Source organism: Myotis davidii, unplaced genomic scaffold (assembly GCF_000327345.1).
Source record: "Myotis davidii unplaced genomic scaffold, ASM32734v1 scaffold699, whole genome shotgun sequence".
NCBI lineage: Eukaryota > Metazoa > Chordata > Mammalia > Chiroptera > Vespertilionidae > Myotis > Myotis davidii.
This window is the reverse complement of record NW_006291007.1, coordinates 2,461,727-2,485,880: the sequence shown is the minus strand read 5'-3', so window position 1 is coordinate 2,485,880 and position 24,154 is coordinate 2,461,727. Positions and strand designations below refer to the sequence as shown.

Below are 24,154 nucleotides of genomic sequence, written 5' to 3'. Positions count from 1 at the left end.
GGGCGAAAGCCCACCTACCGGCCCAAGTCTGATTTTGGAAGCTCGGCCCCTGGGGGTCCCAGGACTGAGTCTGGAATATCAAGGGTCATCCCTACGAGCTTCACAACCTCCCATCCCTGCCACCCGGTCCACTCGGCAACTGTAGGTCCAACCGCATTTCACTGCTGATCTTACAGACTTCTCGGGGCTCAGGCTGGATTCGGCTGTCACTCGCCGACAGATGGGGGAGACCACTGAGCAGCCCTGTGGTGATGCTCCACCTTGAGTTGACAGTTAAAGTTAGGCCATTAGAAACCGGGACAAATGATAAAAACAAACTCCGACAATGCACTGGACACAGCCTATGGGCTGCGGCAGTCACAGTAACCTAAACATTCAGGGCTGACCCTAGTCTAACCTGAGAGCAGCTCTTTTTAACGCTCCGGCCGGGCCCTGCACACCCCGAAGGCTGCAGAAGGTAAGCAAGGACAGCCTTCACTGCTCTTCCCCACCCACACTGCTAACAAACGGCTCAGGGTGGGCCAATCCCGTTAACATTTAGGTGGCAGGAAAGCCATAAACTGGGATTCCTTCCTTACCAAGACACCTAATCAATCTTTGAGAGATCAGAGAGCCCATTCCCTCATCTCCTTCAAAGTAGGTACTGTTTGTAAACTGCGCAAGGCATTTGAATTAGTGTAACAGCTGATATGTATTTTTCTTTCCCACAGGGAAGAGAATGTGGCAGATTAATATGTGCTCTGTTCTGACCCATGACTCAGTTTCCTCAAACCTAACTGGATTTATCTACCTCAACTCTATCCCAAAGAACCTGCTGTGATGGTGGGAATAAAAAAGTTCTATTATCCGTGCTGAACAATATGGTAAACATATGGCTATTAAGCACTTGAAATGTTGCCAGTGTGAGAAACTGAATTAAATTTAATAAATTTAAAGTGCCATATGTAGCTAGAAACTACCATATCTAACAGTACAACTCCAAGTGAACTAGCTAAATGCATTTCCATAACATAGGGCTATGATAACCCCGGGGAAACCACCTTCATAGCCTTGCTATAAGAACCCAACCACTACCCTCTTACATGCAACATATATCTCTTTCCAGAAATAAAACTGCCACGTAAGGATTTAGAATGATAAACATCCCCAAACTTAATAAGAGGGGGAAAAAAATTTTTTTTCTTATTTTAAAACAAATGACAAGTACCGTATTTGCCGGCGTATAAGACGACTGGGCGTATAAGACGACCCCCTAACATTTCCACTCAAAATACAGAGTTTGTTATATACTCGCCGTATAAGACTACCCCCTCTTCCGCATCGGGAGGCCACTATGGCACGGGGCAAGCACTATGGGCAGTCTATCTGAAGTGTACCTGGCGTATAAGACGACCCCCCACTTGGAGACATATTTTTCAGGGCCAAAAAATCGTCTTATACGCCGGCAAATACGGTAAACATATACAGTGCAAAAGCTCAAAATAAAAATGCCCTAAAACAGATGCTAATATTCATAGGAATTTAATACATGATAAAGGTATTACCACACATCAACAGAGAAAAATGGCCACAAATAAAAAGGGTTATCACCCTAGCCAGTTTGGCTCAGTGGATAGAGCACCAGCCCACAGACTGAAGGGTCCTGGATTCTACTCCAGTCAAGGGGACATACCTCAGTTGCAGGCTCAATCCCCAGCCCTGGTCAGGGCTTGTGCAGGAGGCAACCAATCATTGTGTTTCTCTCACATCAATGTTTCTCTCTGTCTCGCCCTCTCCCTTCCACTCTCTCTAAAAATCAATGGAAAAAATATCCTCTCATGAGGATTAACAAAACAAAAAAGTTAACAGAAATCACACACTTAAAAACACATCTCTGGATGTCAAAAAAAAAACACCACACACACACACTAAAAAAAAAAACAGCTGGGGTAAATTATTTGCAATAAAGGAGAAACAAACTAAAGATTAATGTTCTTAATATATAAAAAACTCTTACAGATTAGGAAGAAAAAAGTTCAAAAAACTGTCAAAGACTGTAAGATGAGAACCAGGAAAAACACATTTTCATTAATGTCAAAGAAATGCACATGTCATTTTTCACCTATTAAAATAAAAAATATAAAATATCCACTGCAGCCAAAAGTGCTGACATTTTCATACATTGCTTGAAGTACTTTCATACATTGCAAATTGGCAATTCATAATATTCCTTTAAAAAGTTCTATCTTATTTTTTCTTAAATATATTTTATTGATTTTTTACAGAGAGGAAGGGAGATAGAGAGTTAGAAACATCGATGAGAGAGATACATCGATCAGCTGCCTCTTGCACATCTCCTACTGGGGATGTGCCCGCAACCCAGGTACATGCCCTTGACCGGAATCGAACCTGGGACCCTTCAGTCCGCAGACCGACGCTCTATCCACTGAGCCAAACCGGTTTCAGCTAAAAAGTTCTATCTTTAATAATTCTGTCAGATGTCAATCTGCTAAACAAATAACCAGGAATATAAAAAGATAAGAATCTTTATCAACAGCATTTATAAAAAAAATTGCAAATGACAAGGGCCAGCCACAGGGGATTAATAAAATAAGTAATGGCTCATCTGTTCGAAGGAATGCTATAAATTCAATGTTTTTAAGGCTATTTTAAAATCATTAAGTGAAACAAGTAAACTATACTGAATGCTTTTCCCAGTTACATTATGATAAAAATATAAAATACCAACTGCCTCCCCTGCTCCCAGAATGCCCTTCTCTGCTCCAAGCCATCCTCCATCACCACCTTTGAAGCCCTTCTCTGAAGCTCTAATCTACTCCTATCCCTGCCCTTTGGTTGCCAGGCCTTCCCCACAGTAAACATTTCTCTGCAGATCAGTCCCAGTGATAGAAGACACTTTTATAATGTCTTAGTCTTCTTAAAGGACTTTTCCCCAATACCTAGCATCCTTCTCTGCTACTTCAGCCAGCTCTCAGGACATCTAGCTCTGTTCCTCCAAGCCCTACCTCCATCCCAAAGAGCTTCCCTTCTTTCCTACTTATGAATGACTGAATGAGTGATCTAAGAGAATAAATCCAATTCTGATCAGAGAAATCAAATTACTAAGTTTAACTCCAGATGATATGACAGGATACTTTTATTTTCTTTCCATTCTTCTATTCTCACCATATTTTCTGCAAGAGATGCATACCATGTATACTTTTATAATAAGGAGAGAATAAACAAACAGAACTGTTCTTTCTCCAAATTTCAACCCGCCCCTAGGTTGAGATTAGAGATATTCAAATCAGTGTGTGATTTCCACATGTTTTGGAAAACATTTAGAACCTACAGTAGATCCAGCCTCAACAAGTAGCCTCTGGCCACGAAACAGCAGTTCTCTTTCCTGGAATTAAAGATTAACACAAAATTAAAACATATCTCAAAATCTTGTCTGCAAATTGCAGACGAATTCGTAACAAAACCTGCCCAGAGGGCTCACAATACTATTATACAAGGTTGGCTGTGGTCTTCCTCTTTTCACAAATGGCCAGATTGATGCATAGCATGTTTAGCTACAAACGCCTCTGCTGACTCTCCCTGCAACATTTTCATGGCTCGCCAATAGATCTGTCCGCAGTTCTCAGGTCTACCAAGGGGGTGGTTCAATTCTTCTTTGATGTAATCCATCCAAAGATCTTTAAAGGGAACCAAAAACTTACTATAAACATACAATTAGATAAAGGATGCGGCTTGATTAGGTAAGCTTAATTATTTAATATCAATGTACTACAAGATTTCTAAGAAACTTAACTTCTTGTGATTCCCATAGAACCCTATGTGAAATAATACCTCTCTCATCATCTTTGTGCTAGATATATCAAAACTATTTTTTTAAGTAGAAAACTTCACTTTAATCATAGTAATCTATATATTTTACAAACTCAAATAGACTAAATATTTTGGAGGCAGAATTTTGTTGAGTCTCTTTCAAGGTGAAACTGACCTCAATGAGTTCACTATAACCCTGTTACCATGCTTAACAAAACTTGTTTGGGTTAGTAAAAAGTTTTTTCATCCACTCCATCAGAAGGTCTGTTGAAACCTCTTAAGAACTAATGCATTTTTTAAAATGTGGGTTTAACAACTACACATGTCAGTTTTTGAGTGCGAATTTACATGCCATACCTACACCCAGAAGTATGGTTTGCAAGTCCTATACATGAGGACAATGCGGCAACAGTCATTGACAACTAACGTCAATTAGCGTGCCACCACCCCTTTACTCTAACTCCCATTCCTTTTTGTTCTGACCACATTATTAACCTTTCCCTTACAAATGCCACATTTTTTAAAGAGAACCAACCAATCAAATCTTCCTCTATTCAAGAATTAATAGAAGACCTATGGACTCTTGAGCTTGTGAACTTGAAATTATAAGTAAAGTTTTACCTGCAGTACTTATGCACCAAGTGAGGGAACAGGCAGGGCAAGGATGCAAGTTTTATTCTCAAAGAGGGCCATGACCCAAAAGTTAAAAACACTGTTTGTTCTAACCACACTGATAGGTTACAGATCACACATGCAAACAGACTTTTGTGACTATAGCTAAAGTTTACTTACCAGAATCTACAGATCCAAACTCTCTCAAAGCCCTCTCATAATATTCTCTCAAGTTCGCCATTTTGCAGGATTCCTAACAAAAATAATCAGACAATCTTGCCTCAAAACCTTAACTTATGATGTCACAAATTCATTTCAACCACATTATTAAACTGCTACCATCTATTAGGTACTTGAAGGAGAGGAGGGCTGGGGCTTAAGATGAGCATAGCCTGGCTTTCAACTTACTCAGAGAAAAGTCATAAGCATTTACTTCCGGAGTGAAGTAAAAGTTAGTGATAGGAAGCACTTTGCTATGGTAGCATGGAAAAAGCCTAATTAGTTCTCAGTGAGAGGAATACGGAAGCTTCACAGGAAAGTATATTTGAAAGCCCTGAGGGAGGAGTAGGATTGAAATAAATAAATGCAGAAGGTTCTACTCCCTATGGCTAGGGATGTCTTCCTTTTGAATACCTGGCCTCTAGCACAGTGGTTCTCAACCTTGGCTGCACATTAGAATCACCTGGGAATCTTTTTAAAATCCTGATTTCTGGGCCTCATCCTCCGGAAATTCTGTTTCTTTGTTATGGGGTGGGGCCACAACATTAGTAACAAATGTGTGTGTGTGTGTGTGTGTGTGTATCAGAAGCAGTTACTGGGTGCCTACTCTTTACCTCATAACCCAATACAAGAGACAAACAGGATGCTGTGGAGGCAGAAACAGTGCCTCGCCCAGCCTGGTAGGGAGGGCTTCCTATAAGCGGTGACATCTAAGTATTCAATTTCCCGAGAGGTACTTTCTCTTCTTTGCCTGATTACCATTTCTAAACCATCTCTATGAAAAAAAGGGACTAGACAAAGGGACCAGAAATTTATATTGTAGTATAATGAGCTTTTTAAATATTAAAATGCTGCCATAAATTAGTAACCACTAATCCATTTTCCCAGACAAGAAATGAATAGATAAGAACACTTACTTGCTCTTTTTCAAATTGGATTACTTTCCTGAAAAAAGCAACTGAAAATGGACGGCTTTCCTGTAAACTAAAAAGTAGAGGGGACACCGTTATCCTCCATGATAGCCACCGCCACCACAAAACGTGGTTCAATAAGAATCTGCCCACAGTTCAATGCAAGGACTGGACTTAACCACCAGTCACTCAATGCTTTCAATCTCCAATAATACTCTTCACCACCACCAAATTCTTTCCTCTCCAGCTTTCTTCCTGTTCTTTCTTACTTTCAGAGTCTTAAGTTCCCTCCTCTACTACATCCCAAGGTCTTCTGAAAGAGACCGATAATTCTACTTCTAAGAATACCTTGGGTAATGGTTTCCAACATGGATATATTTGTGCAGAAATGTTCATCAAAGCAGTATTATTGTGCCAAATAACTTACGGCACATCTACAGAGTGGAATATCATATAGCTATTTTTAATAAATAATGTCTATGAAGAATTATTAATGACAGGGAAAAGGCCAGGCTTAATGTTCACCAATAAAAGTGATAAATAAAATGTTATTATAGTATAATTTCAAATACGTGACAAATTTTAAGATGATATAACAACATGACTTTTTCTCTTGCTGGAGGGATTAGAATGAATACTTAGTTATCTCTTTTTTCTTCTTCTTTTTCATAATAGGTATGACTTGCTTTTACTGTTCAAAAAATAAATAAATAAAACTTGTTGAAAAGCCTCTGGGATTACTTCCTCAGATACTATTTGTGACACATATAATCCGTGTATGAGGAGCTGCGTGTGGAGTGGAGAAACTAGTACAGCTATGGACATCTGTGTGTACCTTTTAAACACAGCTCTGGCCTTTTTGTAGCCACCGCTTCGATAAGCCCAATCCAGGTACTTTTCCTTCAAAGTGACTGAGTCAGCACCCATGACAGCTAAGATAGCTTTCTACAATTCAAAAAAAAGACACAGCTGTGTGAGGAAATTTATAAATATCAAAACCCATTTTCCCAGAGCCATCCCAGGTTGTTCAATAAATAGTGCTTTAGGAAGAGCTGCTATAGAAATAACCCTAAAGCTAGCCACCCAGTAATCCTATCTGCTCATTCCCTACCCACTACAAACCCAGAGCGGGCCTATACCTTATAGATGGCTTCAGTGTCTTCTTGGCTTTGGGCACCTTCACTCCACTCTGCCCAAGAAATCCACAATGGCAGACAAACCTGCTCATAATAAAAAAAAAGTTAGGAAATGAGAGCTTAGCACTACACTCTGAAAACTAGTCGCTATAAAGACACGTTCCTCCTAAGACAATCATGGATTCATTCCCACTCTGTCCTTGCTTTGACAAAAGCCTCTGTGACCAGGAATGACATGCCAGAATACAGCCTTCTAAACAAGTCACCCAAAGCAATACTCTCCTGTTAACTCTAGTTCCCTATGTTGGGGAATGTTGCCTATCTATATATATAAAAGCCTAAGCTGCTGAACAACCGGTTGACCAATCGCTATGATGCACACTGACCACCAGGGGGCAGATGCTCAGCAGCTGGTGGTCAATGTGCTCCCACAGCCAACCTCCCGCAGCTGGCCAACCTCCCATGGACCCATTCCCCTGGCCAGCCGGCCCCGATCAGCCCTGATTGGGACTGGGCAAGATGGCCTCTATCTGCCCAATCACTGGTCAGGCCAAGGGACCCTACCTGTGCACTATTTCGTGCACTGGGCCTCTAGTAGTTATTATAATTGATTATCTGTTAGTTAATTAACAGCCGATAGCTAGTCAGACCTATACCTACCAAGGTCTCTGCTCTTTAGGGCCCACAACACAAGTACTAATTATCTAGGCTGAACTATTTAACCTTCACTCATGTCTCAGAGGCACACGCATATGAGCAATAAAATAATTAAGATTTTTTTCCCCACTTTAACTTCTGGAATACTTTTTTCCTACTAATATAAAAGATTCACTGCAAAGCTTTAAGGTTTAGTCCGTTAACCTTTAAAGTTTAGAAATATACAAGTGTTTTAAAAATCAGGCTTAAGCTCAGCTTTTGTAGCAAGTGAGAACATACTATTAATATTTCTCACTTGTAGGGTATCTAGATGGAATATAAAATTTTACATAGGCAATTTCCAAATAAAGAATTAGAAATAGGCCATTAAATGGAAGTAAATTTTTCTACTCTTGACCCTTAAATCACAAATGTACTCTAGGACTAGCCCTCATGAGACAAGTACAAACATACTCTAGGGCCAGCTCTCACGAGACAAGTACACTCCAACTATGCTTTGGCTGAAATCTTATAAGGTTTCCCAAATAGAATGAAATACTCACAGACCTGGGGTTTCAGGGACGCAAAGGCTTCTTTAAAAAGACTGGCTATGTCAGGGCTCTTGGAATCAATCAGCACCTGCAGCTTCATCTGCCACATCATCACAGAGTCTCTAAACAATTCAATCCCGGCCACTGCCACCTGCAGAGCTTCCTTAAGGAAGTCATGCTGCCGCAACAACTCAATCTGGATAAAACAAAGGATCAGCGGAAAATTAATACTGAGAGCTAAATTATCTATGTAATGGTGGGAAAGGAGGCAATAGTTTCAATAGCCTTGCCACTAAGCCTTTTACTATGGCTGCCAAACACGCACAAAGTGAACAATCTGCAAGTCCTCCTCCATTCCCTGCTCCTACTCCCAAGTGGTATCCAAAAATAGGGAAGAGGTGAAAAGTAGAAGGCCTAAATAATTTAGATTGAAAGTTAAGTTTTTGTTTTTGTTTTTTTTTAAATATATTTTATTGATTTTTTACAGAGAGGAAGGGAGAGAGATAGAGAGTTAGAAACATCGATGAGAGAGAAACATCGATCAGCTGCCTCCTGCACATCTCCCACTGGGGATATGCCCACAACCCTGGTACATGCCCTTGACCGGAATCGAACCCGGGACCTTTCAGTCCGCAGGCCGACGCTCTATCCACTGAGTCAAACTGGTTTTGGCGAAAGTTAAGTTTTTAATAAAATAGTTCACTATAATAAAACCCATATCCACCAAATAGAATATAAAAATCAGTAAAGAGCTGGGCTGGTATGGCTTAGTGGTTGAGTGTCAACCCATGAACCAGGAGGTCACCCCTCCATTCCCCCGTCAGGGCACATGCCCAGATTGTGGGCGGGTCCCCAGGAGGGGGCGTGCAGGAGGCAGCCGATCAATGATTCTCTGTCATCATTGAAGTTTCTCTCTCTCTCTCTCCCTTTTCTTTCCTCTCTGAAATCAATAAAAATATATTTTTTTAAAAATCAGTAAAGATAAAACCAATATTTGTGGGTTGGTAAGGAAACTAAAAGTTTATTCATTCAAACAGAGTTGAGCACACTATAAACTGGTACAATTTTTCTAAAATATAATTTGGCATTATGTAACAAGAGTCATAAAAGTGTTTGTAACTTATACTTGGGAATTATATTTTAACAAATATGGCCCAAAAGTATATCAATAGAAGGAAATCTAATCTGTTCAAAATGCTTGTATCAACACTATTTTATTTATTTTATTTTTTAAAATATATTTTTATTGATTTCAGAGAGGAAGGGAGAGGGAGACAGATAGAAACATCAATGATGAGAGAGAATCATTGATCAGCTGCCTCCTGCAAACCCCACAATGGGGATTGAGCCCACAATCAGGGCATGTGCCCTGACCAGGAATCGAACCATCACCTCCTGATTCATCGGTCGACGCTCAACCACTGAGCCACGCCAGCCAGGCAACACACTATTTTAACAAGGGGAAAAAACCTAAATCCAATTCAATTTTATAAAATTGTGAAACAGCAAATAAAGGGGAGTATATAATCCATTCACTCAGCAAGGTTTTTATTGCATGCTGTATTTGCTAAATTCAATCATGAGAATATCATGTGCATTCTCTACCACCCACAGAACCTCTAGTCTAGCAGTTTGGTATGTGCCATGACAGAAAAAGCATCATTGCTATCGAAGTATAAAGCATGGTTTACGGCAGTGATGAGAAAGGCCTCCAACCAAAAAAGAAGCACCATTTAGACTTAAGAAAAAGCAGGCATTAGTCAAATGAAAGCAGAGGTTCCAGCCAGCATATGCAAGAGGCTGAAGGTGAGAGACAGCTTGGATACAAAAGGAAATCCAAGTTTAGAATGGCTGGAGGGGTAGGATGTAAACTGCAGGGCTGGCAAAAGAGGCTGGAAATACAGGCAGGGGCCAAATTAATGACACTGAGCAGCTTTACCCAAAGGACAGTGGAAAGCCACAGAATAATCTGATAATCAATTTTAAAAGAACATTCGGTGGGGATTCATCTGGACAAAGGATGGATGTAGAAATCAGCAAAGCTGAAGTTCAGCGGCAGTATGCTGAGGCACTCTCATTAAAGGCAAGGTCACTGAATGAGCGATGAGGTGAAGGGTTAGGAAGAACAAAATGAGAGATTTGGAGAGCAGAGGATGTTTAAAATAGCCAGAGTGGTGAATGGCAAAATAAGCAATAAGGAGAGAGAGTGACTGCCAAGACAATACTCAAAGCAAAGCCCATCCGGATATACAGGGTGGGACTGTCGTCCAGCATTCAGTAACTCGAATTGGGGCAGCTGAACTCACCCAGGTCTGGGCTTTTTGCCAGACAGACGCTATAGCGGGAGAAGGGCACCTCAGTAGTGGTATAATATAATAGTCTACTGTACAGGATATGCACCATGTAAGTATACGTAGAAAGTATTTTTGAATGTTAATGTAAAAAGAATAGAATACAAAATAGCAAAACATTAGTTGTAATTATATAAAAATTGTATACTGATATGAATCAGGAGTTATGATTCATATCAAAGGCACTAAACAAATATAAAGATTTTGGTCCTTTTTTTCCCTCCAAAGGTATTTAAATACACTAACACGTTCATTATCTCATGTTATGCTCTCAACAACTCTGTGACATGGCAAAAACAAGGACTGCTATCACTATTTTAAAATCAAACTCAGAAAGGTTAAGTGATTTGCCCAAGTCACCTCACTGTTAAGTGGCAAAACCTGATCTAGAACTATGTACTCCTACAGCACATGACTCTGGTCTCTGTAATAATCCTTACCCACCCGGGGGGTAGGAATGGGTTAATATGCCTCCTACTAGAATGTCAGCTTCTAAAACACAGGGAACACATCGAATGTGTTTTAACTGCACCAATGTTAACCTGGGCCAGGCATTTAGATTAAAGCTAGGAAAGGCATGTTCAGTAAAAGATGGGAGTGTGGACAAACCAACCCAAACGGTGACTCCTGGTTCTGAGTGTTTCCTGCTCTATAACATTCTTCCCTTTACTGGTACAGGTTTCATTTTGTCATACAACTAACACTGACAGCCAAATGTAAATACTCTCTACATCCACATACCAAACTTCCAAATGGTCTTAGTCACATACCATGTGTATCACAACGACACCAGCACGAACCCACTGGAACTGAATACGTATAATTGGAGTGAATGTGTTGGTGTCCTTACCCACTGCTTGTACAGGAATTCTGGTAGAAGTCTGAGTTCGTGTGCCTTCTTGAATGCAGTCATGGTCCTTTCCAGCCTCTAGAACCAGAAAAATGCCTCACTTCATCACAAAGATCCCAGCAGAGGTTGCTGGCCTCTGATAGGAACAAATGCAGTTTCGCACATTCCTGAGAGCTGGGAGAAGGGACTGAGGTGGTTTCACTTATGATCGGATGAGCTGGACAGCTGCCCCAAGCACAGCCCAGCAAGAGAGCACCTCCCGACCCAGGGACCAGGATAAGGGCAAAGCAGACTCAGACCTTCAGAATGACAGGTCACTCAAGGAGAAAGAGCAATAAGCATGAGCTTCTTGGAAGCTGTCCCAGGCCCTAAAAGAGTCTGTCCTTCTTTCAAAAGGTAGTCACTTTCTCCTCAGCCCTGTGACCATGTCCTTACCTGCCCTCTGAGGGACCGATTACTTGTCTTCTTAGCAAATCTTTCCAAGCAAAAGCTGATGTAACACTTCCACATGGCCTCTGAAAACGTCAGAAAGATTCCACTGATCAATCACCAATTCTTAGTTTAATAATCATCATACATCTTTCCTTTGAAGGGAAAACTCCTCTGAAGAAGGGATTAAACTAATCTCATGGGGCAGTGGAGGGGAATAGCTATTCTGATTACAGCCAATAAACCATCTCAAACACTGCGGAAAAAAACAACTGAGTAATGACATAAATATAAAAATCGAAAACCATGTTATATATGCCCTCTTAATACTTCAATATTACAAAATTAGGAAGTAATCTATATTAAAAGATAATTAAGGAATTATAATTAAGCAATCTTCCTAATATCACTTCCCCAAATAAGTGAATACATACATATACATATCACTACTGTCAAGGAAGGTCATAAAACCTTCATCTTTCACCACCAGAGAAAGAACAGGCTGGAAAGCCAAGTACACTGTAGACTACCGGAGATTCCTGAAAGCGACCTGGTCACGGCAACGGGAGCTTCGGTCTCCCGTTCATGAACACCACCGCTTCCACACCGCACCGTGGTTTGGTGCAGCTCACCTGTAGGGAGAGTCTGGACTGCCTCTTCGTACACAGCGCAGCAGCGTTCCTCCCTCCGGCCCGTCTCCAGTGCTCGGGCTTGCTTTGTCGCAGGCTGCTCTTCTCCTGGCTGTGGCTGGATCTCTAATTCTCGCCGTGCCACGTAATCCCAAGTGAGAGGGTCATCTGTGTGCAGAGCCTGAAGGCTGGAAAACAGTTTACTGGCATGAATCCTCTGGCAGGAGACTGACTCAGATATCCAAAAGACAGTTCCCTATGCTCTATAAATGTATCCAAGGCAGCCCTTTAACAATCCGTTACCATAAACAGGCTCTTCAGGTTACCTTCACACTCATGTATAAATTTTGTCTATGGATGATCAGAGTTGTCGCCATTTATTAGGTTTCAGTGTTAACTTTCAAGTTAGTTCTCAAAGTCAAATCAGCAGGGAGGTATGAGGACACAATCCTCCTTGAGCCCTGGAGAACCTTAGTAAATCCAGGCTCTTGCATTTCTAAAATAAAGGCAGAGAAAAAGCAACACCTAATCCTTTACCAAAACCCTGAAGCTGTCTAAAGAGAAAACAGATCCACATTCTACTTTATCCCCGGTGAAAGGAAGGGGTACTACCTCAGAGTGAAGTACCCACAGGTAGGCTCCAAGTAATTCACAACCATACAACCAGAACTAAAGAATGACGTGCCCTAGCTGTTTTGACTCAGTGGATAGAGCGTTGGCCTGCGGACCAAAGGGTACTGGGTTCGATTCTGGTCAAGAGCACATATCTTGGTTGCAGGCTCCTCCCCGGCCCGGGCCCTGGTCTGGGCTCGTGCAAGAGGCAACCAACCGATGTGTTTCTCTCACATCAATATTTCTCTGTCTTCCCCTCTCTCTTCCACTCTCTCTAAAAATCAATGGAAAAATATTCTCAGGTGAGGATTAAAAATAAATAAAGTCACCTGCAGAACTCAACAATAAACATTCGTGAGTACAACTCTCATTTTACACATACAAGACATGCCAGGAAGGCAGAAATACAGATTTTTATAAACATTATAGGATTTACTTATTTTTGAATAAAGGCAAAGTATTTTCCAAGGGAAGCCAGTAAGTGAGTCAAACAACTTCTCCAGGAATATCTATTTTTTATATGATATACTATGGTGCAATGGTGCTAAAACGAGGCTTCCCTCCAAGGATTTAGTGTGGTATCTTCTTCCCCACTTTGTAAATATCCAACCTCAAACCCTTACCACAAAATAAGAACAACCATATCCACCTTTCCACTATTTTACTTACTCATCATAAATTTCTTTTTGCAGATTTTTAGCAAAATCGAATAGCTGTGCAATTGAAAGTAGTGACACATGAAATTCTGCACCTAAAATTTAAAAAGTGGGAGAGAAAAGTAAGACTCTGAAGTATCACCTTACTCTAACAGTACCACCTTCCTGATGTATTGAAGTTAGTTTGTTTTAAATTGAGAAATAGGACAAAGCAGAAAAGAAAAAAAAATCACCCATAGTTTCACTACACAAGCAAAGCCATTACTTATATTTTGGAGTATTTATAAGTACTTGTAGCTTTATTCTAAACTTCTTAAGGGCATAAAGAAATGTATTAAATCATCTATTTCAACTCCCCACATGAATTAAGTAGTAAATAAAAACTTATTGAAATGTTCAAGCATATCCTAAGGGGCAGTAAGTTTTCTGAAAGAAATAGGACACTATTCCTACAATCAGAGTTTTATACATATTCTAATAGAATTTTTTAACAGAAATTTTCAAAATTAGCTAAAGGTCTTCCTCATTATAAGTAAACTGTTTCACTTTCCCATCATAAATAGATTTTAAAAACATACCTACCTTTAATTATGTTTATGGAATTTTTGTAGATGATCCGTGCCAACTCACCCGTAAGGATTTCTTCAGGATAATCAAGATTTCCCTAAAGAGTATTATATTGAACGTAACTTAGCAGGTAGTTGAAGTAAGTAGAAAAAGAATAGGATAAAAATGAACTGTCCTAGACTACCTATGCCATATAGTCTCTGGCAAATCACATCTCTCTCTGACAATTCCCTCACTTATAAAATGTGTAGTTGAATAAGACCGCTAATCTTTGAACTATGTTCTCTCAGGCTCCTGGAGTGGTGCGGGATCACTTGGCTTAAGGCCTCACTCCCCATATAGACCAGAATAGGTCAAATTTTACATGCCTTATTGACCCTTCTATGTACAACTCTATTTGGATGAAAAATTTCAGAACCCTGGCCAAGTAGCTCAGTTGGTTAGAGCATCGTCCCGATACACCAAGGTTGTTGGTTCGATCCCTGGTCAGGGCACATACAAGAATCAGCCAATGAATATATAAATAAGTGGAACAACAAATGGATGTTTCTCTCTCTCTCTTTCTCCCTTCCTCTCTCTCTCTCTCTAAAAATCAATTAATTTTTTTTAATTTCAGGGTTCAAAACCACAACAATAGATGATAGCAAAGTTCCTTTTTCAGTTCTAACATTCTGAAACTTCTTTCTTTAAAACCATTCTGTCACATAAAAAATTATATAAAAAAGGAGACTGGAAACCACACATTTCATAACCTTTCTCAAGCTCCATTAATATGTTTTCATGAAATCATAAAGTATTAAAGAGTAGCATTTGGCCATTCCATCAGTAATAATTTTAAGGATCACTCCAATTAGTCCAAATGTCTATTTTTATAGCACAGAATTCCATTTTTATTACTAAGCCCATTTTACCAGGTCAACTCCAGACTCATCTCAAAGTTTCCAAATATGACATTAAATTGGAAAGAAAAATACATTCCAAAGATTTTTCTCTTACACCTAAGCAGCTCAAAACACTATACATTTTTAATAAGTTACAACACATTAGGCTCTTACCACATCCATTTTGGCTTTCTCAAATTCTTCCTTTTCCTTCCCCAATTTCTCAGCATGCATCAGCTCCATCCTGAAGTACTACAGAAGGGAAATGATGAACTGAAAAGCTTTGGAGATAACTTTTTTTAATTAGAAACATAGAAGATGCCCTTTTTTCAGCCATAATAATTGGATCTGGGAAAGCCTGGGGGAGTGGTATATCTGCTATGAAACTAGCTGGCACTGACAAGGAGGGAGATTCTGTGATGGTGGAACAGTTCTGTATCTTGATTGCAATGGCTACACAAATCTACACAGGCGAGGAGAAAAAGAAATATATGCACATTATACCAATAATAATTTCTTGGCTTTGATGTTATACTACTTTGCTATTATAAAATAGTAACCATCAGGGAAAACTGAGTAGTATATGGTACACAGGACCTCACTGTATTATCTTTGTAACTTGCTGAGAATCTGTAATTATTTTGAAGTAAAAATCAATGGCAAACATATAATATCAGGTATACAAAGAGAAACTAATGCATGATTAACATGATTTACTAATGATGTACTACAGTCCGAATGTAGGGGTTCTCGATATCCTTTTAGGCGGTCTGCAAGATGAAAATTACTTTCATAATAATTACTTTCATAGTAATACTAACATGTTCCTTGCCTTTTACTCTTATTATCTTAAGAGTTTAAAGTTTTTCAGAGACTATATAATGGGCCCTATCACCTAGACCAGTTGCCTTTTACTCTTATTATCTTAAGAGTTTAAAGTTTTTCAGAGACTATATAATGGGCCCTATCACCTAGACCAGTGGTTCTCAACCTTGGCTGCACATTAGAATCACCCGGGAATCTTGTTAAAATCCTGATTTCTGGGCCTCACCATTAGTAACAAAGAAACAGCATTTCCGGAGGATGAGGCCCCGAAATCAGGATTTTAACAAGATTCCCAGGCGATTCTAATGTGCAGCCAAGGTTGTGAACCACTGACCTAGACTGAATGCCAAAAGAGATCTGAGAATCCAGCTGTCCTCTATTAAGTCAGATATCCAAGGCATTAACAAAAATGTGTAATAATGCCATTCTTCTTTTTCAACTGTTTTAGAAGAGCTTTCATCTAAAAATAATTAATCTGTATTAACATATTATGAATTTATTTTTAAATTTCTTGGTTTTAATTTTTAATGAAGTAAAAACTGATAGCTATAACCCATATAAACAAAGACCTTTGAGGTCCTCAGTAATTTAAGATTGAAAGAAGACCAAAATGTTTGAACACCACTACTTATAGATCAATATATACTAACATGGAACTATATTCATTATATCCTCCTATATAATAAAAGGCTAATATGCAAATTGTCCCCTTGGGAGTTCAACCAACTGGGAGTTCGACTGCTCACTATGACGGGTGCTGACCACCAGGGGGTGGCACAGAATGAAGAAAGGCCCTGGCTGGCAGCCAGCAGCCAGGGGAAGGAAGGCCCTGATCCCCCCTGATGTAGGGACTCTACCCGTGCACAAATTTTGTGCACCAGGCCTCTAGTATTAGATAAAAATACAGAACACAGGAATGTTATAGTCCTACTTTTCAGAAATAAAACCTGTTTTAAATATCTGTAATTGGCATAAAGTATAGATGATAAGAATACTTTTTCTGTCGCTTTTTTTTAGAACTGTTATCTATGAAATAATAAACAAATTCTAATTATTTTTGATAAGAATAAACAATAAATCTATTCCCATTTTAGGAAATACAAGTATGAACATTTATTGAAAGCCTCCAAAAAACATGTAAAATAATAACACCGGGGTGCGGGGTGGATAGAGGTGGAAGAGAGGGGAAATAAATGGCGATGGGGAAAAAATAATAAAAATACCATACAATAACCCTCTAACAGCAGGGAAGACTGATTCTTACAAATAGTTTTTCAATAAAAATAATCAAGGCAGCAAAGGAATGTCTTGTAGAACATGAAAAGAAACAAAGGGAATCAAGAGTACAATATTAGCCCTAACCAGTTTGGCTCAGTGGATAGAGTGGCCCTATAGACTCAAGGGTCCCAGGTTCAATTCCGGTCAAGGGCATGTACCTTGGTTGCAGGCACAACCCCAGGAGGGAGTGTGCAGGAGGCAGCTGATCGATGTTTCTCTCTCATCGATGTTTCTAACTCTCTATCCCTCTCCCTTCCTCTCTGTAAAAAAAAAAATCAATGAAATGTATTTTTTTAAAAAAGAGTACAATATAAAACATCATTAAATTACTATAAGACAAAAAAAAATATGGTTGGGACAGCTACAATACCAATTAGCATGAAAACCCATTATCTTTTTCCCCTCAGCATGGAGGTCTAATTTTCATTGGAAGACTAAATACATCAGAAAAGGGTGCAAAGTTTCCAATAATGCACCATTTCCAACATTTGTCTGGTTTTCTTTCATCAAAAGTATAGCCATCATTGTCCCAGTGTACCTCTCCAAGGGGAAGTAAGTCTACCAAGGAGGGAAGAAAGTACCTATCTCAAGAAAAGGAGACAAAGAGAATGAGAAGAAAATGGACAAGAAAGGGGAAGAGAAGCCAAAAGGGGGTAAGTGGGTGGAGGTGGGGGAGAAGTGGAAGAAATGGACAGGAAGGAGGGAGAGAGGCTAAGAGAAGGCAATGGGAGGAAGGGAGGAAGGGATGGAGGGTGAGAGGGAAGAAAATAATAAGAACAAAGCTATAAACATGGCTGAACCCCTGCCCCCCGACTGAAAAGTAAGGTCCAGTTCCCTACCCCTCCCAACCATAATGGGCAGGTAGGAGCTTTAACGTCTCACTAACAACCTAGAACAGCGGTTCTCAACCTGTGGGTTGCGACCCCTTTGGCGGTCGAACGACCTTTTCACAGGGGTCGCCTAAGACCATCCTGCATATCAGATATTTACATGACGATTCATAACAGTAGCAACATTACAGTTATGAAGTAGCAACGAAAATAATTTTATGGTTGGGTCACAACATGAGGAACTGTATTTAAAGGGCCAGAAGGTTGAGAACCACTGACCTAGAAGACGCACAGGGTCAAAACCTACTACTGGCCAAAATATACCCTCCTAGCCCCCTTTCTCCAGCAACTCCCTACTAACCACTAGCCTCTGTAATTCGAAGTTTTTTTTAACTTAAAGAATGTGTGTCTCAGAGGACCAAAGTGAGACATCACTCTCATGGAATGAACACACACACTCACTTCTTGATAAAGTTTTGCGGACTGGGGATGAAAGCGCAGAGCTCGAAGAAAGAGTTGTCTTGCACTTTCTGAAGACAAGCGATCTTCCATTTCCCATTTGGCCGCCATAATCCACAAAGCTATAAATGAAAACATCAGACTTCATTTTAATAAAGTAACTAACTTAGGCACACATACAAAAAATGAATGCTCCAATTTTAATACTGAAAGTATTTTTTAATCCTATCAAAAGAGGAAGGAAAAGGAGAGAAGGAGTTTGTAATTGTTATCTGTAAAGTATTGTTGCTTTATCTAAAATTACAAAGAATAAAATTACAAAGAATATCCTAAAGAAAACAGGTAAATATTAACATCTAAAAGTAGTTATTATGGTTCTATTACAATTTCATCAGATCTAAAGTCAACATCATTTGAAGTCACATACAAATTTTAAAAGTGATAAAATGCTGGAAAAAAATTGTGCATCTTAGAATCAATGAAATAAAATTATTTTCCTCTTTTCTCTAATTAAAATAGTTCATAATTTTTTTAATTGGCTCAATTTTTAAAATAAATTTTTATCATACCTGCTAGGAATAAAGGCTTAAAAAACAAAACTTTAGTCCTTCTAGATGGGAAATTAAACTTGAGTTTGCATTCTAACCATTTCCCTATGAACTTTAAATAAAGGTCAGCAAGATTACCTTTGGCAAAAGTGACCTATGGCTCTAACCGGTTTGGCTCAGTGGCTAGAGCATCAGCCTGTGGACTGAAGGGTCCCAGGTTCGATTCCAGTCAAGGGCATGTACCTTGGTTGCAGGCATATACCCAGTAAGGGGTGTGCAGGAGGCAGCTGATCTATGTTTCTCTCTCATCGATGTTTCTCTCTATCCTTCTCCCTTCCTCTGTGTAGAAAAATCAATAAAGTATATTTTTTTTTAAAAAGTGACCTATGGTTGGTAACCACATCTGGACTAGTAGGCTAGGGTCCTGAAGCTATGCCCATCCATGGGTCTTCTAAGCCAGAGTGGCTCCTCTACCCACTCATCCCCTCGCACCTGAACCGTTACTAGCCTCTGAAGTGCCAGCAGCACTCTACTGAAGAAAGGCACCTATGCTGTCCTGCTGTATTCTTCTGAATAAACTAGTGCCAAATGTAGCCTAATTGAGACTTGTGTGTTGTAAAATATCTAGTGGAGCCTAATACTTGAGAACAGGCACAGGAGCACCTCCACTGTAAAATAATGTACCATCACACAGTATGCACAAGAGAAGTGTTTCTCTTACAAAACACGAGCACCTCCTCTGTGCCAGTCACTCTTGTAAATCTGTATTAATCTTTTCCTCTGGAAGTTTCTGAAAAGCCTTAAATAAGACTGCCTTCAAATAGAATGTCCCTCAAAGGACCAAAGAGTTTCTTTTACAGATATAACGCCTGACACAGTAACTAGTACACAGCAGGCAGAGATGAACGAAGAAGCAGTTATTCAGGAACCAAGTCTCCTGAGGCCGAGTAGATAAGCTCGCGTTCTCAAAATAAGTTTTTAGATTTACCAGGAAAATAGTATGCATCTACATAAAAGGTAGAAAAAGAATTGACAAGGATTTCACCATACCTGGCTTGTTTGAATGAATGGCCAACATGGCAGAGAATACCTTGCTAAGTTGAGCTTTGGTAGCCTGAAAAGAGGAAGAAAAATTATACTTCCTACACAGCAAAATCGCTGCTACTAATCTCTAAGTGATCTGTCCTGTACCCTTACCATCTATAAAATCCAGTGGGGCTATCAATAGGAGCATGTAAGCATACAAAGGCGATCATAGTTTTCTTCTACTTAAACCACTGTACCTAAATATCCTAAATATAAAATAAATTTTAAAAAATTCAGACCCCGGGTGGGTAGCTCAGCTGGTTGGAGAGTTGTCCCGATGCACGTGGGTTGTGGGTTCGATCTCCAAGCAGGGCACATACAAGACTCTCTCTCACTCTCTCTCTTTCTCTCTCTCTCCTCTTCCCTCCCTCCCTCTCTCAAATATAAATAAAATTTTTAAAAAATTTTTTCAACTTTAATGAACAAATACACATAAAGGTCATTTTCTTTTCAACTGAATTGAAAGCCACTGAATCATTCAGCTATGCAAATGTTACACTAAAGTTCAGCCTTCGTGGGTTCTTTCCCATTTGTTCACCCTGACACCTTTGGAGAAAACATGAGTTCAGTAGTCAAGTATGGGGCTTAAAAGGCCAACTAACTAAAAGAAGGAAAGAGGGAGCAAGACACGCTGTCCAAATACTCACCCATTTCTTACAGAAGACTACATAGGATAGCCAAAGTTGAACATCATCCTGCAAGAAAAGCAATGTAGTAAGCTGCCTGAATTTGAACTTTATATTTAAAACAACTTTGAAACAAAGGCAGATTTCAGAAAATCTCATCAGTTATGACACCCTTTAGTGCAGTGGTCGGCAAACAGCGGCCCCTTGAGTGTGGCTCTTCCACAAAATACCACGTGCGGGCGCGCACGTACAGTGCGGTTGAAACTTCGCAGCCACACTGAAGGGGCCAAAGAGCCGAAAGTGGCTCGCAAGCCGCGGTTTGCCAACCACGGCTTTAGTGTATTAGGCTCTTCCTCATCAAGGCCTCAGATCTCTTAACCACAATAACTCAATCTGTTCCCTACTCCCACCTACCATGCTCCAAGACAAAATTTGTTGTCTATCCAATTTGTTCAATGCAGTTTTTAAATGGTCTCAATCAAGAATAGCAACCCAGCCCAAGCTGGTTTGGCTCAGTGGATAGAGCGTCAGCCCAAGGACTAAAGGGTCTCGGGTTCAATTCTGCTCAAGGGCACATTCCTCGGTTGCAGGCTCAATCACGAGCCTGGGGTGCGTGCAGCCGGTCGGGGCATGTGTGAGAGGCGACCAATCTATGTGTTTCTCTCACATAGATGTTTGTCTCTCCCCCTTCCTTCCACACTCTAAAAATCAATGGAGCCCTGGCAAGTTTGGCTCAGCAGATAGAGCATCGGAAAGAAGACTGAAGGTCCCTGGGTTCAATTCCAGTCAAGGGCACATGTCTGGATTGTGGGCCCGATCCCCAGTGGGGGGCGTTCAGGAGGCAGCCAATCAATGATTCCCTCTCATCATTGATGTTTCTCTCTCTCCCTCTCCCTTCCATCTCTGAAATCAATAAAAATGTATATATTAAAAAATAATAAAATAAAAATCAATGGAAAAATAGCCCTGGGTTTGGATTACCCCAAAAAATAAAAAGAATAGCAACCCAAAATTTGTCATTCCTAGGAATCCAAAGTACTTCCCATATAACCTATAATAAAAGCATACTATGCTAATTAGACCAGACAGCCAAATGACCTTCTGGGCGACCTTCCGGACGAAGCCAGGGCTGTGAGGGCCGAGGTCAGCCGCCGCAGCTATGAGAACAAAGCCCCTTGCACAAATTTCGTGCATCGGGCCTCTAGTGTATATAATATGTCCCAGTCCCAGAGCTGAACTTGAAGAAAATCAAGTTACTGAGATACTGCCCCTACTCTAAGCATTTATCTTCCCACATCTCAGTCTTTCCTTAGAGGTATCAAAACAACTTTCTGACCCTTAATTATGTATCAAATCCACTGCTTTAAGCACCATCCTCACAGAATAACTATAAAGTAATGAGATCAATTTTTTTATACATATATATTTCTTTATTGATTTCAGAGAGGAAGGGAGAGGGAGAGAGAGATAGAAACATCAATGATGAGAAAGGATCATTGATCAGCTGCCCCCTGCACACCTCCTACTGGGGATCAAGCCCACAACCCGGGCACGTGCCCTTGGCTGGAATCTAACCTGGGACCCTTCAGTCTGCAGGCCGACACTCTATCCACTGAGCCAAACCAGCTAGGGTGAGATCAATTTTCTTAATGGTTTAAAAAGTGGTTTCAGGTAATGATACCATCATTAGAATAAGTACTGAGACACCCAAGATAAGAATAGAAATAGACAATACATTGGAATATCCACGTCATAATATGTATAATACATATCTTCACATCTCTTAAAGTTAAGCAAGCTCTGATCACTTACTTTCCACTTTGCTGAAGCTCGTCGGAATATGCCTTGTACCCGGTGTACAATAGAATTCTCAATCTCATCCTTCTTAAATGAATACCCGATGCGCTAAAAAGAACATAAAAAAAAACCAAAGCCTCAGTTTAATTACATTTATCCAAAGCTGCATTCCTACTTGGTCATTCAACAGTACTGACAGAGGAAGCAAATAGTTACAAACATCCATTATGAGTACATCATCATGCAACTTACCAATGCCAACTGTTTCCCAAACCCAAGTTCTAGCTATAGAGCCACCCTATTTCATTCGATATTTTTTCAAACTTCCAGAAAATCATCTACTTACAGCTCTTCTTCTCTGGATCAGCTCCAGAAAATTAATTTCATACTGTGGAAAAAAAACATACCAAAAAAGACAAAAATAAGAAAAATTATAACATTTTACATATGTAGGAAATACATTTAGCTAAAATCATAAAGTAAATAAAAATCAGGAATAGAAAGTGGAAGGTAATTTGCTATCAAAAGTATCGTCTACAGTAAATGCCTAGCATTCACTGAAAATTCACCTTACTTCTACAAAACTGAAAAATACACATATGCCCTAGCTGATATGGCTCAGGTGGGCAGAGCACGGGCCCTCAAACTCAAGGGTCTCGGGCGAAAAAAATATCCTTAGGTGAGAATTAAAAAATACTAAAAATAAAATGCCTCATACCTCATAGCAAGTTTATATGGTTGTGTGCAAGTGGGGGATATGGAAATATATGTAAGAGTGTGTGTTTATATATGTTTTTAATCTACTTATTTCAGTCATACTCTCTTTTAAAGCTAAACAAATCAATCTAATCCACACACAATTCTTTTTTTTCATATTCCTCTATTTGTACTGCCTTTATTTTTTTAATTTTTTTATTAAGTTATTACATACGTGTCCTTATCCCCACATTCCCCCCCATCCCCTTACCCCCCCTGATGTCTGTGTCCATTGGTTAGGCCTATATGCTAGCATATAAGTCCTTTGATCTCTCCTCCTAACCCCCACCCTCCCCTACCTTCCCTCTGAGGGTTGACGGTCTGATTGATGCTTCTGTGTCTCTGGATCTGTTTTTGTTCATCAGTTTATGTTGTTCACACACAATTCTTAAATATTTGAAGAGTGAAGTGATTTGCCACTTCTTAAGTCTGACAGTTAAACACCTCTATTTCCTTCAATAAATCCTCCTAGAATGAGGTTTCCATCCTGGCTGCCTTCCAACCAACCTTTCAAAGTCCTTCTTAAAATGTAGTCTTGAGCTTAACACACTGCTTGCTCCACACTTTTTTTTAAACCAACATCTTCTGAGTGCCTACTATTTGCAATGTCCTCTGTTTAACTTACCCAAAACCCTACTTTCATTAACATAATCCATTAAATTCTATTTTTTGACATAATATGCTCTTGGCTCATTTTAAGTTAACAACTTACTATGAGCCCTAGAACCTCTTTCAAATACAAGACTCTTAGCCAGGTTGTATATATCGTTAGGATTTTGTTGTTGTGATTTTTTAATATGTTTTTGATTTTCGAAAACGAGAAAGGGAGAGAGAGAAATACATCAATAAGCGAGACACATCAATCAGCTGCCTCCTGCACACTCCCTCCTGGGGATCAAGCCCACAACCTGGGCATGTGCCCTGACCAGGAATCGACCCTGCACATCCTGGTGCACAGGATGATGTTCAACCAACTGAGCCACACAAGCCAGGGCCCATTAGTTTTGTTTAATTCAAGCTCAGAACCTTTAGTCTTAAAACATTTCATCTTGTTATTGGGTTCTTTCTGAATCCTGATTTTGTCATCCAACATATTAGC

At 39.8% G+C, this 24,154-nt stretch overlaps 2 protein-coding genes across 3 annotated transcripts in view; both read right to left on the bottom strand.

Moving 5' to 3' along the window:
* The window catches only part of COPRS (coordinator of PRMT5, differentiation stimulator), a 7,101-nt gene extending 7,012 nt beyond the window's left edge, over positions 1-89 (bottom strand). The window contains exon 1 of the mRNA XM_006764065.2: positions 23-89. Within this exon, the coding sequence (XP_006764128.1) occupies positions 23-89 (67 nt within the window). The remainder of the gene's footprint in view (positions 1-22) is intronic.
* A 2,359-nt stretch (positions 90-2,448) lies between these two features.
* Positions 2,449-24,154, bottom strand: part of UTP6 (UTP6 small subunit processome component) — a 24,713-nt gene continuing 3,007 nt past the window's right edge. For both annotated transcript variants that reach the window (XM_006764042.2, XM_006764043.2), the window contains 17 exons: positions 22,646-22,687; positions 22,315-22,407; positions 20,524-20,571; positions 19,841-19,904; positions 18,246-18,364; positions 15,025-15,102; positions 13,985-14,066; positions 13,416-13,497; positions 12,138-12,322; positions 11,512-11,591; positions 11,077-11,154; positions 7,892-8,071; positions 6,692-6,772; positions 6,388-6,497; positions 5,559-5,625; positions 4,603-4,675; positions 2,449-3,677 (listed from right to left, as the gene is read on the bottom strand). In XM_006764042.2, coding sequence (XP_006764105.1) covers positions 3,520-3,677; positions 4,603-4,675; positions 5,559-5,625; positions 6,388-6,497; positions 6,692-6,772; positions 7,892-8,071; positions 11,077-11,154; positions 11,512-11,591; positions 12,138-12,322; positions 13,416-13,497; positions 13,985-14,066; positions 15,025-15,102; positions 18,246-18,364; positions 19,841-19,904; positions 20,524-20,571; positions 22,315-22,407; positions 22,646-22,687 — 1,620 coding nt within the window. In that variant the 3' untranslated portion in view covers positions 2,449-3,519. The remainder of the gene's footprint in view (positions 3,678-4,602; positions 4,676-5,558; positions 5,626-6,387; positions 6,498-6,691; positions 6,773-7,891; positions 8,072-11,076; positions 11,155-11,511; positions 11,592-12,137; positions 12,323-13,415; positions 13,498-13,984; positions 14,067-15,024; positions 15,103-18,245; positions 18,365-19,840; positions 19,905-20,523; positions 20,572-22,314; positions 22,408-22,645; positions 22,688-24,154) is intronic.